Here is a 17,109-nt window from a genome sequence, read left to right as displayed (position 1 = left end):
TGCCTTTGAAGTGTGAAAGCAGACAGAGACAACAGACAATAAGAGCAGCTATGTTCCCATAATAGTTTACTTAAAAATACAGGCAGCAGGCCAGATTTGGCCTGTGGACCATAGTCAGTCAACTGTGGTTTAGAGGATAAGGGCAAGAGTTATCTGAGTAGTGAGAAAGACATAACCTGACCTGGTACTCACTGGTATTCCTCAGAGATCAACTTGTGGGCTCCACACCAGCAGGAAAAGGCCTAGGTCAATTAAGTATCATCAGTTTCCAGTTTGAAAATTCTACTCAACCTTCAAGGTCAGGCTCATGTTACTATCATAGGAAGACCTTGCTACCTGGCTGGAAAAACACTGTTCTCTGAGTTTCTAGATCACCTTATTACAGACTTCTTGCAACACATTTTGCATTCTTTTTTTTTTTTCTTAATGTTTACTTATTTATTTTGAGAGGGAGAATACAAGCAGGGAGGGGTGGAGAGAGAGGAAGAGGGAGGGAGAATCCCAAACAGGCCCCGCAGTGTCCACGCATAGCCCAACATGGGGCTGGATCCCACAAACTGTGAGATCATGACCTGAGCCAAAATCAGGAGTTGGACACTTAACCGACGGAGCTACCCAGGCGCCACACATTTTGCATTCTTCTTAAACCATAACTGTTTTTATTTATGTCTTATACTTCCTTAGAACATTAAAAAAAATCCTCAGTGGGAGGAGCATTGGAGGAAAGGAGACAGCATCCTTTAATGCGGGACGGTGAACCAGCTGCCCTCGACCAAGGCAGGGGGCACCACCACCTATGTCAGAGCGGGGCTGCCACCACTAGCACGTGGCCTCTGCAGTTGGCACGCGGCCAGCAGGGATCCAGGAGGAGAGGAAGCAAGTCTACAGCAGATGCAGCCACAGCCACAAGGAGCTGAGCTGTGCATCCTGCATCCTAGTCTGGCCCCACTACACTAAGAGCAGTGCCCATGCAAAACCCCCCTCGTGACGCCACGCAAGGGGATGGTGGGGCTGTGGGCCTGCATGAGTCATTCCAGGAGTATATGCACCTGTGCAGAGACCCAAGCCCTGCGCTGGGACCTGCGCTCAGACACCTCCTACCCACCTGATGCTGGCGATGACAAACCTGAGGCGAGACTGCCCTGACACCGGCCACCCTTCACCATGCCTCAGGCACATAATGCCCACGACTGGTGGCTACAGGGCGCCTTTCGCATCAGCCTCGGAAAAGTTGGGAGGACGAGGGGCATGCACTCATGCAAAAGGCTCAGAAACCCACCCCTCAGCAAGCAGTCAGACTACAGTGGCTGGTTTCCTCCATACCACCTCACCTCACAGGAGAGCAAGGCCTGGATCCCACATAGCCAAATCTGCCAGCCCCCTCTCTTCTGCCTTGGGTTAACTGTAGCGTGGGCTCTTGTGGCATTGGACTTCCACTTGTCCCCCACGTGTGCATCCCAGCTTGGCCAACCTTCAGTGTAGGGGTGAGGCCCAAAGCATCTTGCAGTCTTCTCAGCATCTCTGGGATTGGGACAAGTGGCTGGGTCCTACCTCCTTTTTGCTTTTTTCTGCTCTCAGCAGTTACTGGCCCAGGAGCATCCCACCTCTGGTGTCTGGTGTCCACTGTCCTAGACAAAGGCTTCAGGACCTGTGCCCACACCCACCCAAGGCAGGAGGCCAAGGCTTCATGCTGGATATTTCAGTTTTGGGGCCTACCTCCTGGGGTATAGATAAATAAATATGCCCTCAGTGCCAAAAAATAAAATAAAATAAAAAAAGTCCTTAGAGGCAATAACCATGTTTTGTACTGCTTTACATTCCCTACTGTGTCAAATTCTTTTCCTGGCACGTGAAAGACATTTAACAAATAATTATGGATACTGCATAAGTGCCAACACAGAAGTATTCATAACTAGGCCACAGAAGAGATACAATTTATAATCTTGATGGAACAAAATGAAGTTTTTAATCCTCTACATGTCTTTTTAGCAAATATTAAAATATTCAAAGCATGTGAAAGCATAGAATAATTATCTTACCTGGATACATCCTTCATCAATCTTGCCCCTTTCAGGATCAATTTTAAAATGTGCAGTTTTTTTAAAGCGGTACGTCACGGAAAGTGACTTGGATCGATTTTGCATAATACACACCGTCTCTGAATGTTCACCCATAAAACAAGGTGCAAAATTAAGGAAATTTCCAGGATCAAAGTGTAGAACGACAGGAAGTCCTGAGCCCGTCAGTGCTAATTCCACTTTCCGAAATCGATCACCTATAAAAACAATAGCTTTTTAACATAAAAAGTGTTGGGAATCCAGAATATATTTGCTCAGTCCAAATAGTGTCATCTGAAAGACCTGATGAGACATGGGTAGCTCATTCAATCTTCCATTCAACAAAATTACTGAGTGCCTTCTGTATGCCAGGTACTGCTCTAGGCCGTGGGGCTACAGCAGTGAATACAACAGACACCGTTCTTGGCTCTCATGGACTTTATATTCTAGTGAGGCAACACTGACAATAACATTTCAGAAAGGATAAGTGATATGGAGAAAGGTAATGTAGGGTGAAGGGGAGCACAACTTGGCACCCAAAAATATGCCTCTTTGGCATAAGAATTATTTTAAGCTGACTATTTTTAATAGCAGACACACGAAAAGCTCTGAAAACTACGGGGAAGAAACTCTTATCAAAGAAGGCAGACACTTAAATCTGCCTAACAACCATACCCAGCCTTACTGTGATTTATCTGAAAACTTTTATAACTGGCTCCCACACCCCAACATCCTATGTCTTTAGCTGTAGATGATATTTAAAGTGATGGCTTGGGCATTTGGGGGGAGTTACTCAGTTTTCCTGGGTCTCTCCCATGTATACCAGATATATACATGTTATTAAATTTCTGTTATTGCTTTTTTGGTTTTTTTCCCCTTTTACTCTGTCTTTTATTAAGGGAGGTCTCAACCAAGAACCCAGAGGTAGAGGGAAAATTATTTATCCTCTCCTACAAGGGTAAAACAGAGCACAATGTCTTGTGCTGCTCTTTTACATGGTAAAGTCCAAAAGGGCCTCTCTGATAGGGAGACATGTGAGCAAAAATATAAAGGAACTCAGGACAAAATTCATATTGCAAAATCATATTGCAAAAATCAGGAAAAGCATATTGCAGACAACAGAAGAGCACGTACAAAGACTCTAAGGTAGGAATTTGCTTGGCACGTTCCAAAAACCCTAAGAAACCATGTGTGGATGGATAAGAGTAGTAGAAGAAGGGTGAGAAATGGACAGATTTAACATAGGGTTTTGAGGGAAGAGTTAACAACATTTGCTGATGAACTGGATATAGAATAGGAAAGTGAACACGCGATAAATGGTTTTGGGCCTGAGCGACTGAAGTGATAAAATGGTCATCTCTTGAGACAAGGAAAGACTGTAGGAAGGACAGGTTATGGGGAAACCAGGAGGGTTTTTCTGGACATGTTAGGTTTGAGATGCCTAGTAGATACCCAAGTGGAAACGTCTGCTAGATCACTTAATGTATTTACAAGTTTAGAGTAAAGATGAAGGAGGAAGTCTTGGAGGTGTGAGGGGAGAAGGGAAGGTGTGTGATACTGATCTCATATTGTGGGACCCACTAGAGGCTAGTGATTACAGATTAAAAAGTGAAACCTCATGGCATGGTTTTGTGTTTTGCGCCAGCACAATTAGCTTCCCCGGTACTGACCCAGGGTAGGCTAAGAGTTGAATTTAATCAGGTTAGAGGTTTGCCACTCAGTCACTATGGGATATGGGCCAAGAAACTTAAGTGTACAGGGAAAAAGACGATTAAATTAATGGACAAGGGAATATAATCTGGGCAATAACATAAACACGGAGTTTTGAAGACACAAGAGAGAGAAGGTAGGAACTATACATTGTGGGCTCTAATTGGATGAAAGAACAGGTTTGTAGGGAGAGCACTGTAACTAGAATCCAAAAGAAGAGTGTGTATTTCTTCAATGATGCTCTTACTAGCCAATCCCAGACTCTAAATTACCGTTAATGCAAACCTAGCATCTCCATCTCCAGCCATTCAAAACCAGATTAACTTGCAAGACTCAAACAAGTCTTCTGTCTATGACAGGCAGACAGAGTTCATGTCACAAACCATGACACAAGTAGGAGCAGACACGCAACTTCTGTGCTAGGAAAACAGTTGAACCTTGCTCAATGATATCACTCATCCTGACACACAAATCTTCTGGACTCATCTTTCTAGATTCAATCCCTCACCTGTCTCTATCTTTATTTTCTCTTTGATCTGTCTGGCTAAGCTGAACTCCCAAAATCTTGCTCCATTTTTCCTCACTAGAGCCCATCTAATATTGCCTAAGAATATAAAAAGGGCAACGCATCTTGATACATAGCCTGCAAGGCATATGCACGCTAGATATCATGTTTATCTAATGTCATTTAAAAATAATAAAGTCATCTAAATTCTAACTTGGAAAATTTTTATGGAAATGATTCTGAGGTTGACTTCTTTCTTAACATGTCACAAGACATTAAGATCCCTTGAATGTTTGCATTTTTGTTCTATTCAGTAATATTTTTATTGCCTCTACAAATATTATGTAAAAACTTTTAAACAATTTAAACTGTACATATTTGATGCTTATGTTCATTTTGTACTTACTTTTGATAGTTTTATTGTTATCATCTCTTAGAAATCCATCTTTACTTCCCACAGACTCAAATCTCAAAAAAAGAGCATAGTCTTGCCTATGTGAAGGATCGCAATTCTTTTTACCATCAATAATTAGCCTGTAAAAAATTACAGTCAATTTTTTTTTAATTTTTCTAATGTTTATTTATTTTTGAGAGAGAAAGAGAAACAGAGTGCGAGCATGGGAGGGGCAGAGAGAGAGGGATATGCAGAATCTGAAGCAGGCTCCAGGCTCTGAGCTGTCAGCACAGAGCCTGATGCAGGGCTTGAACTCACAAACTGTGAGATCATGACCTGAGCTGAAGTTGGACACTTAACTGACTGAGCCACCCAGGCGCCCCTACAATCAATTATTTTTAAAGCAAAGATGATACACTCTATTACCTCTCATAAGGGATCAATACAATCCTTAAATCTATGCAAACGATGAAAAATCAGTAAAGAAAATCTAACCGTGATCCATTTTCCAAAATTACTGCCCAGGATATAGAGACCCGCCAAAAGAAGGCCACAAAAATGGAAAGATTCCGAAAATCAGTTCATGACAATATTTGCAAGTCGAAAGTAACTTAAATACAGTAAGTTGTCAGGGTCCAGCTGCAATGCCACTTTCTATGTAAAGGATTTTCTTTCCAGGCTGAGTTCATTGCTAATTAAGAACTCTGTTCAATTCTCTACAATAGTCTTTCTTACCCCTGGGTGTAACCGCAAACCTCTGTTCCTTATCTGTCTCCTCCTGTGGCCTAAGCACATATTGCTAGCCACACTGTCCACATTCTTAGAGGAGAACAAGATTTGTAACAGTCAAATCTCATCAGAGGAGGAAAGGAAACAAAAGGAAAGGAAAGGAAAGGAAAGGAAAGGAAAGGAAAGGAAAGGAAAGGGAAGGGAAGGGAAGGGAAGGGAAGGGAAGGGAAGGGAAGGGAAGGGAAGGGAAGGGAAGGGAAGGGAAGGGAAGGGAAGGGAAGGGAAAGGAAAGGAAAGGAAAGGAAAGGAAAGGAAAGGAAAGGAAAGGAAAGGAAAGGAAAGGAAAGGAAAGGAAAAAGACCAAAGTGAGAGATGGGTTACTTCATAGACGTAAGTAAACTGTCTTTACTTGCCTTACCTAGAGGCTAACTTTTTTAGCAGTGGGTACTCAAATATACACACAAAAATAGGCTGATGTGAAATATTACAGAGATGCAAATAGCACACTAAAAACTTATTTAACTAAGACTTCCAATCATACTCATACCTATGAGTTTATGCTAGACTCTCAAATAAAGTTAACATGCTGCCATGAAAAAAAACAGAATTTCAAAGATTGTGTATTCAAGAGAATCTTACACATTGACCAAAGAAATCTCCCGCAGGCAGATATGACTCAGAAGGCAATTACAGATCGTACAAATAGAACCAACAATTACTTGATTACCCTCCTTAAATTAAAACACAATTCAGTCCTCTACAATTGATATCAACATCAAGTGGCTCTGTGGCCAGAGAGAGAAGCACATTGAACATTGCCTTCTCACAAAGGGAAGCATACAATTGGATCAGTTATTACCGCACATGGCAACCACTCAAGTAGAGCTGAAGTTGCTAGTCTATGTTTAAAACAGCATTTCCAAATATATTTTCAAACTAAATAACCAAACCAAGTACACAGAATTATAAAAAAATAGATACACTGGCAAAAGTACTAAAAGTCTGTATGAATTTCAGCAAGTAAGTATGGTTGATTCCAGCGGCTGCTATAGGCTTAATATTCATGCTACTTGGCAAATGTTCTGCTGTGGCAAGAGCATCCTCTTTGGAGGCCCCTGCACATGCGCCGTGCCGCTGGCATCACCTGACTATTCCTACAAGGACAACCAGGTCTTGGTTGCACAGACTCATTTGGAACCATAGTCAAAAACAACACAAAGCTTCCACTCCTACAAGGTCTGGAACAATTCACAATCTAACATGAAATATTTAGAACAAAATTTTTAAATATTGGAAATTATATTAACCATGTTTGAAATGTTTAGAGCCGTAATAAGAAAACACTGATTTGCACATTCTGACAAGTTGGACTCTTACAATCAATGTGATGAACGTCTGATTGATACACTTTCAATTAATAACAAACACCAGAATTGAATTTTTGCTTACTTTGGGCTGAAACAAAATGTAATTATGGTCTTTTGATAAGGTAGCAACCTCCCTTCATTAGGAATACAGGAGATAAAAGTGGTAACATCTATGTTCTTTATTCGGCTTAAGTAAGGGAGATTATTTAAAGCAACATCTGTTCTTTGTTGAATATTAGTACCCTGTAATATAAAATCAGAAATACAAAGAATATTAAGGCAGAACACAAATAAAATATTTCAAGAGGAGATCATCAAATGGAAGATCAAGGATATGTAGGTCTTTAACATATATAAATTTGACCAAGGCACATTATAAAATTTTAAAAACTGTTAAAAAATTCATGAGAACAGAAATCCCCACAACCAGCTACTAATCTATAAGAAGCAGTTGTCTGGTGTACTTCAGATATATATTACTATCAATGTTAGTTTAATTTACAGAATTGTTTGAGGTTATCCTTGAAGACACATGAAAGGGAATCCTATCTATCTGCACATTAAAACATACTTAGAGTAATTTAACAGCTTTTTGGTTATTAGTAAGTTCAAAACAATCTGTTTCAAAACATAATGACTGATCTTCCCCTGTTACACTGTTTACTTACCAGTTCTTCTCCAACTGAATCATCCTGTATTATGGCCACCCAATTTATGGGTTCTGGGTTATTATTGTACAGAAGTGCATGTTCAATTTTTGAAGTTCCGAAGAAAACAGAACCAAAGTGTATGCATTCCAACTTCTTGTCACCACTCATGTTTAGCAATTCAATAATCTGTTCAACCACATGAGCTTTGACCCTCAGGAGCATATCTGGACGACCTTGCAAACTTACTCTACAAGATAATAAATTATACATGTATATCTTAAGTAGAATTTTATATACTTAATTTTTCTAAGTATTTGGATCAACAGAAATTTTATAAAATCACATTATAATTAAAATTCAAAGGCTTAAGAGCAGTTCCTTTCACGTACATGCCAGAGAATGTCATGTCCTTCTGTCTGAATCTGCACAGTAGAACGGCATACATACAAACCTAATTCATTGTCCCCAAGAAACAAGAGAGTTGGAAAATAATCATATGAATTGACTCCAAAAAAGGACTTACTGCAAGGTCCATATCACCAATTATTTCATAAACACTAGAATTAGATGGGATGATTTAGATGTCCACCTATAGTTCTAGAATTCTGAGATTCTTTTCTAACTCATCCCACTCTCCCAAGTCCAACAGCCAACCTCATCCCCATCCTAATAACCCAATTCTCTATGAAGCAAAGTATGTCAGCAAAATCCCACTTGTTTGCTGAAATGAAGATCCCGCCATAAAGCTTCACTTCCCAGACTGATTTCAATTCCCTTTTGAAACAGCCCATACATGCACATTTATCCCCCTCTGGCATAAATGCAATCTTCTTAACTCTCATCCCATCAAATACCTCACATAACTGACCACTCCACAACCATCACTCAAGTCCTTATCTTACACTACATCTCCATCACGTTGGCGGTGGCTGATACCATCTATGCACATCTCTCCTCCCTTAGCTTCCTTGACGCCATACTTTGCCAGTTTCCTTCTAACTTATTCAGTCTTTATCTTTTCATTCTCCTAAGACTTGGATATTTTATATATTCCATGAATAATGGTGTCTCTCTCCCACTTTTTATACTCTATCCTCCTTGTCAAAGTTGTTTTCGACTTCATGCTTCATCTACAATTTATCCACTGACAATCCTTAAGCCAATATACCTAGACAAAATTGCTTCTGGGACTCAAGGTAGGTAAATCTAATAGGCGCCACAGGATTCTGCAAAGCAAATTAATTCCCACATTTTAAACCTGAACTCAAGATCCCCTCCCACAGACCTGTCCTTCCCCTTACCTTCCCTTTCTATAACCAGTCACTACATCTAGTTAAATCTGCCTCCATAATATTTCTCCAATCTGCACACTTCTCTCCATATGCCTGATTTGTACCTTAGCTGAGGTCTTCATCACTTCCCTTCTGTTGTACCATTACAGTTTCTAGTCAGGCTACCCCTCCACATATGTACTCCCTGATTTGTTGTGTCCACTGTTATCAGCACAACCTTTCTAAATTGCAAACTAATCACCACAGTCCCATCTTAAAATCTTCCTGAGATTCCACAGCCTTCACAATAAAACCTAAGCTTCTATCAGGGCTCACAGATGTTTCTCGAACTTTTTTTTGGCTGTGACCTCCAGCAAGACTTGTACTTACACTACAAGCACACACACATGTACACACATGCATACACAGGCACACACACACACACACACATACCCAAAACAAGTTTTGCAAAACATTTGTCCTTACTATATGACATGCATTCTGCTATTTTCTATTTCACTGTTTTGATACTGGTGGTGACCCATTATAGTGATTGTACATGCCACTAATGGACTGAGACATACAGCATTAAAAAATGCTGTCCTATGAGGTCCTTTACCAGACCCTGCACCATTCTGGTCTCATCTCACATCACTCCTCACCTCCATCTCTGCCTTTACATCGCCTCAGCTCTCTCAGTGTCTAACACCATCTATTCACCTCCAAGATTTCAAGTCTTCTACTTGCTCTGTCTGAAATTACTCTTCTAACCCAACCCCATCACCAATACCCACCACCCCATACGTGCATGCACGCACGCATACACATACACACACACACACACACACACACACACACACACACACACACTCAGATCACACCACAGCTCTCTGCCTGGCTACTTCCTACTCACCAACACTTCTTTGGGTATGCTATCACATCCTTACTGGAGCCCTTTCCTGATCTATTCCTTCACTCCCATAAAATCCAAACCAGGAGCCCCTGTTATGTGTACCCATAGGCCATCCTCTGGCTCTTCCCATTTTTGAGTCTCCCGTGCTTGGCAAACAGTTGAGACTCAATGAACAAATGTTGACTGAAAGAACAAAGAAGCTAACGTACATTCAAGACAGTAGGCATATCTGAAGAGTAAAAAAGGAAAGTATTAAGTACTACATTAGAATTAAGAACCATGGTATACTTACTTTGCCACTTCATTTACAATTCTGGGCTGGTCTGCACACAAATCCACTTTAACAATCACTGATGACTTGGACTCCACAACACCATTACTTGGAAAAATGACAATGGGCAATTGGCCCTGGTATTCTGTTTTAAATGTACCTAAGGAGAACAAGAGCAGATGGTTTACATCTGGATCCATACAGTGTTACATTCACATTCTTAATAAGGGTCAGATATACATTACAGAGTATACAGTCTATCATGGACCAAGAATCACAGTTTTAATTTTAAGTTTAGTCTCTGGGGTCACCCAACAGATGTGAACTGATTGTTAGGACTCAAGCCTCATTGATAGTTAAAATATACTGTCTGCTTACAAAGTTCAGACACTTACGGTAAGAATTTTGTATATGTTAGTCTGTATAATCCTCAGAGTGCTTCTGTGATATAGGTTTAATCATTAACTCCATTTTATAAATAAGGAAACAGAAGCTTAGACTGGTTGAATGATTTATCCAAAGACACAAGTATTATGGTAGATTAAACTGTGACCCCAATTCTTGACCTTTCTCTGCATCTTACCATTACACTACCATGGACAAAATATGTTTTCCTACCCCTTGATGTTGGGCCTGATGATGCAATTCGCTTTGGCCAATAGCATGTGGGTAGAAGGGACAACATGCCATCTCCAATCCCATATGTTCTCTTGCACTTCTACCGTGTAAAGTACTTAAGTAGCTACTGTCCCTATGGCCTGTGCTTCACAATGAGCACATGTGGAGCAGAGCCCCCAGCTGACTCACAGACTTGCAGTAACAGAACATTCCTGACTGCCTAGGTTTGAAGCAGAGCTACCCAGCAGAGCACAGCTTAGATGAGTTGAATTCTAGCCATCCTGCATATAAATAAACAATTAAAAACTAATTGCCTTTTTAAGATACAGAATTATGGGGTGGTTTGTTACATAGCGATAGCTGACTACTACAGTTAGAAACTAACAGAGCTTGGATTTTCACTTGGATGCTTCTGACCTAAGGGCTCACACTCATAGCCATTGTCAGTTGTTGTTTTTTTTTTTTTTTAAGATTTATTTATTTAAGTAATCTCTGCACCCAATGTGGGGCTCGAACTCACAATCCCCAGATCAAGAGTCACATGCTCCGCTGACTCAGCCACCCAGGCACCCCATCACTTTTTGATAAATGAATTCATGCAGTTCACACAGGGAAAGAGTAAAAGGAATGTGTTTCTAAGAATCAAATAGCATATGAGAAGGAAGTTACAAATATGTCTTATTCTCTTATTCTGAAAACAGAAACAGTGCATAATTTGTAGTAATGTTTAGTGCGTGTATTAGAGCATGCAGTCCCTGAGATCACACATTATGTCTTCCTCATCTCTGTGGTCCTAGCACTGCACACAGTGCCTAGCACCAAGCGGGGCGCTCAAAATATGCCCAACAAATGGAAGTAGCCAGTCATGTTTCCTTAATGTGCAATATAAATATTATATAATATAAACACAAATGAGCATGCTGCTAACATGAACAACTTGGCAAATTCCCAATTTACCAATTTTAAATCACATTTGATGAAATTTTCAAAAATGATTCATTTAGCTTAGGAAAATAAAATATTAGCATCATAAAAATACTGAAAATATAAGAAAGGTAATAAAACTTTTTTAAGTACAGAAATGATCTGATGGAAAAGGCAAACAAACTCACAGTAACAAAATTTGTTAATCCAATCACTTCAGACAAGTGCTAAGAACAATCTTTAAGGGTGTTTTTTTTTTCTGTCGTAAAACAAAAATTTATAAAATTATATCTGTTTCAAATAAATAAGTATTATTGACTCAATTCTCCAGAAAAGGCACATTATGTGAGTCCAGGTAAGGCTGAGTCAGTGAGATAGTTCCTATATTGTAAGCACTTTGATATAATTTGACAAAAGAATTTTAAGTATTTCAAAAGTTTATTTTAGGAACAACCCAAAACTGAAAGAACATTGTTCAGTCTTCTAAATATATTAAAAGAGTGGCTACACAAACACTAATGTGTCTTATATAACTTTAACACCACTAGTAATAAAGAAATATTTGACTTTTATTTTTAAAAAACTAACAATAAAAGGACATCAGCTTAAAGGAAGGGTGTCATTGAAGAAAGGATGTTACAAAAGGAATTTCTGTCATCAAATTCTCATTTCTTTTTAGATAGGACCCTGGCTGATGTTCGGAGAATGAACTAGAAGGAGATAAGGGATTTCAGAGAAATCATTTCAGTTGGTTTGATTACTAAGCAAAAGATGATGATGGCCTGTTGTAGACAAGTGAGGATGCACCAGAAAAAAAGAGGATTACTGAGGTAATTAGGAAGTGAAGAGACAGGATTGAGTAACTGACTAAGGGGGTAGGAGGTGAAAAAAAGGAAGAGGTCAAGGATTTTGTTAACTTTCTGACAGGCCCAAGTACATGGTGGTGACATTTAATTAAGAAAAAGAGAGAGAGAGAGAGAAGTTTTGGGGGAAAGGCGAGGACTTTGGTTTTAGATGTGTTAAGTGTGAGAAACCTGAAGGAAATGTAAAGTGTGGGATAGAGCCCAGTGAGGTAACAGGAATGAGAGTGATTGCCTAAGGGAGAGCGTATAGACTGAGGTAACATGTGGGTGGGCCTAAAGCAAATCCTAAGAAACACTCACATTTAAGGAACCCAAAACAAAGGGACAGCAATCCACAAAAGAGAACTGAAGGGAGGCAGTAGGAAAAAAAATAATTCTAACATCAAAATCGAACATTTATTGAACACTTAATATATATCAGAGAGTGTGCTAAGTATTTTATCAATTACCATCCCAATTGTAGGAGGCAGGCACTATGTTTATCTCTACAATGGATGTCCAGGAAGTGTAAATACTTGCCTAGGGCCTCCTAGCCAGTAAATGTTACAAGCAAGATTTGGACCCTAGAAGACCTCACTCCAGAACCTGAACCTCCATTTTATATAAGCCAGTGAGGAGCCATAGAAGCCAAAGTTTTGGCTTTTGTGTTTTGTTTTGTTTTGTTTTTTCAAGACACCAGGGGCCAACTGTCTGAAATGTTGCTATTTAAGTCATGTAAAATAAACACTTAGCCTTGTCCACTGATGTGATTTAGGGAAGCACATGGCCTGCGAGGCTACCTACAGCTGGGACTGAGATGACGGTCCTTTGAACAGATCTGTGTTTTTTGAATGAGACTTGCTTTACCTTCTCTAGAGAAGGTGATTAAGTATACATGGTTACCTTGCCTTTATCCTTCCAAAATACTTTTAGAAACTATGAAGTAGATTTTCATGTAAAAGTATTTTTAAGATCAAGCCAGGGCACACAGTCTAGTTTTATAGGATGCTAACCAAAAATCAAGAGTCACACACCCAAGGTCATTGTTATTTCTTATGTATGCTTTTTTTTTTTTTTTTTTTTAAGGCTTCCTTGGGTCTAAGCATACCAAGGATAAACCAGTCTCCATGTCTCCAGATGACTGTTTTGGAGACTCTTCAGAATGCTCATAGGAGATTAAGCAGGTTACTTCTAAGTTGAATAACCTTTCATTGAAAGCTTAACAGTTTATTTTTATTTTTATTTTATTTTATTTATTTATTCACTTATTTTTGAGAGAGAGATAGCACAAGTGAGCGAGGGGCAGAGAAAAAGGAATAGAGAATCCCACGAGGTGTAGAGATGGAGAGAGAGAGACAGTGTGGAGCCCAGAGTGGGACTTGAGCTCACCTGAAGTGGGGCTCGAACTCACGAACTATGAGATCGAGACCTGAGCCGAAGTCAGATGCTTAAACGACTGAGCCACCCAGACACCCCTGTTTTTTTATGTACTAAAATGACAAATCATTTTTTTCTTTTATAATATCCTGGTCCAATTATTTTTAAAGAATTTTTTTATTCAAGTACAGTTGACATACAATTAACGATTCTTTACTCATACTGAGAGATCACTGAACCAAATCAATTACACAAAGGTTTATTGAATGTCTGTGATATACCCAGCATTGTATTATGTAAGAAACTTATACTGCGATTCCATGACATCAGTTTCCAAGAAAACAAACAATATGTGTTGAGAATAAGTAGTGTGTGTTTCTCTGAGTAGTTAAGGAGGATCTCAAGGACCAGTACTGGACTTTGTCCAATTTAGCAAATTTCCTGGTTAACAGATGATGGTAGGCTTTTCTAGACAATTGAGAGTAGAGAGATGATGCTAATGATCAGGGAAAGGGGAAGAGTGGGCATTAAGAGCAACAGAAAGGTCATATAGCTAGGGCAAAATAACCCAAGTAAACCTAAAGTTTGAGGAGTTCTAAGGTAGCTGTTCAAACACGGAAATGGTATGTGAAGATCACACTAGGGACTTTAAAGACTGTTCTACATGATACCACGGGAGTAGAAAATGTCTTTGCAAATATTCAAGCTTACTGAGGGGAAAAGGGAAATGATTGCAATTCCACACATGTTAAAATAATAATGCTTTTTCCATGATGTTCTTTAAAAGGTAAAAACTGAGAAACAACAAAACCAAAGAACAGAACATGGAGTTCACCAGCTCACAAAGTACTAATAATAGAGACTTATCTTAAAGACAGAGCCACGTCTTCAGAATGAAAAGACAAGCACTAATTTGCACAGTTGGGAGTAAACTTAGCAAATATTCTTATAGAGGGCCAGAAAACAAAATGTATTCAACAATATTTGGCTAAATCCATGGATAATTATTCCATAATCGGCTATAAAAATAAAAAATCATGAAGTTGTTACATGGATCAACTAATAACCCCAGTGTCACTACCAGAGAGAGAAAACAAAGCCGTACCTACCATGAATCTGCTGAGTGTGGCTTTTTAATGTCCTCTTAAGTATGCATATAAATGTATAAACATTTGATCTTTGACTCTAAAACTATAAAATATTTGTCACAAAAAATCCTTTTTAAAAACTGTATTAAAATCATCCTTGGTTGCTAAATCTTTTTTCTGCCTAAGTGTTTTTCCTCATAAAAATACACTGTTATTCTCATGAATATTTATATACTGTGCCAGTAGGTAATAAGGACTTTATGACACCTTACAGTAACCTGCTACTGTGAATATAAAACATAAAATCAATTTTGCTAATGGTGGAAAAATAATATTCGAGTCAGAGAATGAGAAAGTCAACACTAAGAAAATGTGTTTTATTGATAACAATTTGTAAGGTAATAGTAATTAACATTTCATAGTACTCAATTATAATTTATAGAATGGGGGCATCTAGGTGGCTTAATCGGTTGAGCATCCGACTTTGGCTCAGGTTATAATCTCGAAGTTCACAAGTTCGAGCCCCACGTCAGGCTCTGTGCTAACAGCTCAGAGCCTGGAGCCTGCTTTGGATTCTGTATCTCCCTCTCTCTCTGCCCCTCCCCCACTCACACTCTGTTTCTCTCTGTCTCAAAGATAAATAAACATTAAAAAAAAATTTTTTAGGGACGCCTGGGTGGCTCAGTCGGTTGAGCGTCCGACTTCGGCTCAGGTCATGATCTCGCGGTCTGTGAGTTCGAGCCCCGCGTCGGGCTCTGTGCTGACAGCGCAGAGCCTGGAGCCTGTTTCAGATTCTGTGTCTCCCTCTCTCTCTCTGACCCTCCCCCATTCATGCACTGTCTCTCTCTGTCTCAAAAATAAATAAACGTTAAAAAAAACTTTTTTTAATAAAAAATAAATAAAAAATTTTTAAATATAACTTACAGAATGTAGTATTCACTACAAATAATATGCACACACAAAATATTAATACAATACTAAAAGCCAATGTGGATTACTTTTCTTAAAATGTCTGGGTCTAGATCTGAGGCTTATTTTTATTTATTTTATTAAGTAAAATAATACTAAATATTCTTTTAAGATTTTTTTGTAATTTTGTTTTGAGAGAGAGAGAGAGAGAGAATGAGTGAGGGAGTGGCAGAGAGAGAGGGAGACAGTGAATCCAAAGGAGGCTTCAGGCTCTGGGCTGTCAGCACAAAGCCTGACACAGGGCTCTAACTCACAAACCACAAGATCGTGATGTGAGCTGAAGTCGGACGTTCAAACAAATGAGCCACCCAGGCGCCCTAAATATTAAGATTAAAAACATATATATTCATTACTTACAGTTTTTATACATAATAAAAATGTACAGTTTGGTGATATTTTATAATAAAGAAAGGATATGATCAAAACTTTGCAGGATTTGGAACGGACAAGTTAAGAAAGATTTTTGGAAAATAAATAATAAAAACAAAATTCTCTCAATTATATACCACTACTCTAAAATATAACCAGAGAGTCTAAAGGACCATACAGCCTACAATCACTAGCCATGAGAGGTTCTATCTGTAACACTGGAGTCAGACCACAAACGAATCTAATATTCTACAAGCCCACAGGCACCAAAAACTTAAACATTTAAAAAATTAAAGCATGGAAAATTGAAACAAGTAACATCCGGTGAGGAACAATGATCAGTTTTATTTGTTTAACCCCAGGAAGAAATCAGTCAAGTGACAAACTGACTTTGTTATTGTTTTTTTTAGTTTATTTAGTTATTTTAAGAAAGAGAGAGAAACAGTGCAAGTGGGGGGGGGGGGGGGGTTGACAGAGAGAGACAGAGAATCCCAAGCAGGCCCCAAGCTGTCTGCACAGAGCCCAAAGCAGGGCTTGAGCTCATAAACTGTGAGATCATGACCTGAGACATAGAGTCAGTTACTTAACAAACTGAGCCACCCAGGCATCCCCTACCTTTGTTTTAATAATTCTCATTGCTAAAACAGCCACAGAAAATATCCTCACTTAATGTAAAAGAGGTTTAGATTTAAGACCAGTTTTATGTATTCAAGATGCAATCTCATAAAAAAATGCCCTCTCTGTGTGGACCTGGTCCTCATGTCAGCAATGGAAGCCTTGCCACCCCAGATCCTTAGTATCTAATGAGGACAATGAAGGGTAAGTGATTTTATACCTACTCTATACCATCAATGAATAGTGTGCATGAACACACACACATACAGACACACAAGCCTTTATGGAAACTCTTAGGTCACAGTAAAAATCTCGAGAAATAATCCCATCTAGAGAAGAGAAAAGCATCTACTCTCTGAACAAAAAGTTAGTAAGAGCCTTCTAGGGACCATCATGTGAATTCAAAGTTGAATACGAAAGAGAAAAAAAACAAATAGGTA

General features: G+C 39.1%; 1 protein-coding gene across 1 annotated transcript in view; it reads right to left on the bottom strand.

Annotated features, from left to right (window-relative positions):
• Window positions 1-17,109, bottom strand: part of CFAP47 (cilia and flagella associated protein 47) — a 543,896-nt gene that overhangs the window by 514,623 nt on the left and 12,164 nt on the right. Inside the window, exons 4-8 of the mRNA XM_042974584.1 lie at window positions 9,889-10,027; window positions 7,431-7,659; window positions 6,845-7,005; window positions 4,679-4,806; window positions 2,040-2,275 (exon numbers count right to left, since the gene is read on the bottom strand). Coding sequence (XP_042830518.1) covers window positions 2,040-2,275; window positions 4,679-4,806; window positions 6,845-7,005; window positions 7,431-7,659; window positions 9,889-10,027 — 893 coding nt within the window. The remainder of the gene's footprint in view (window positions 1-2,039; window positions 2,276-4,678; window positions 4,807-6,844; window positions 7,006-7,430; window positions 7,660-9,888; window positions 10,028-17,109) is intronic.

The sequence above is a fragment of the Panthera tigris genome, chromosome X (assembly GCF_018350195.1).
Source record: "Panthera tigris isolate Pti1 chromosome X, P.tigris_Pti1_mat1.1, whole genome shotgun sequence".
Lineage (NCBI taxonomy): Eukaryota > Metazoa > Chordata > Mammalia > Carnivora > Felidae > Panthera > Panthera tigris.
The sequence above is the reverse complement of the archived record's forward strand: the minus strand, read 5'-3'. Positions and strand labels throughout refer to the sequence as shown.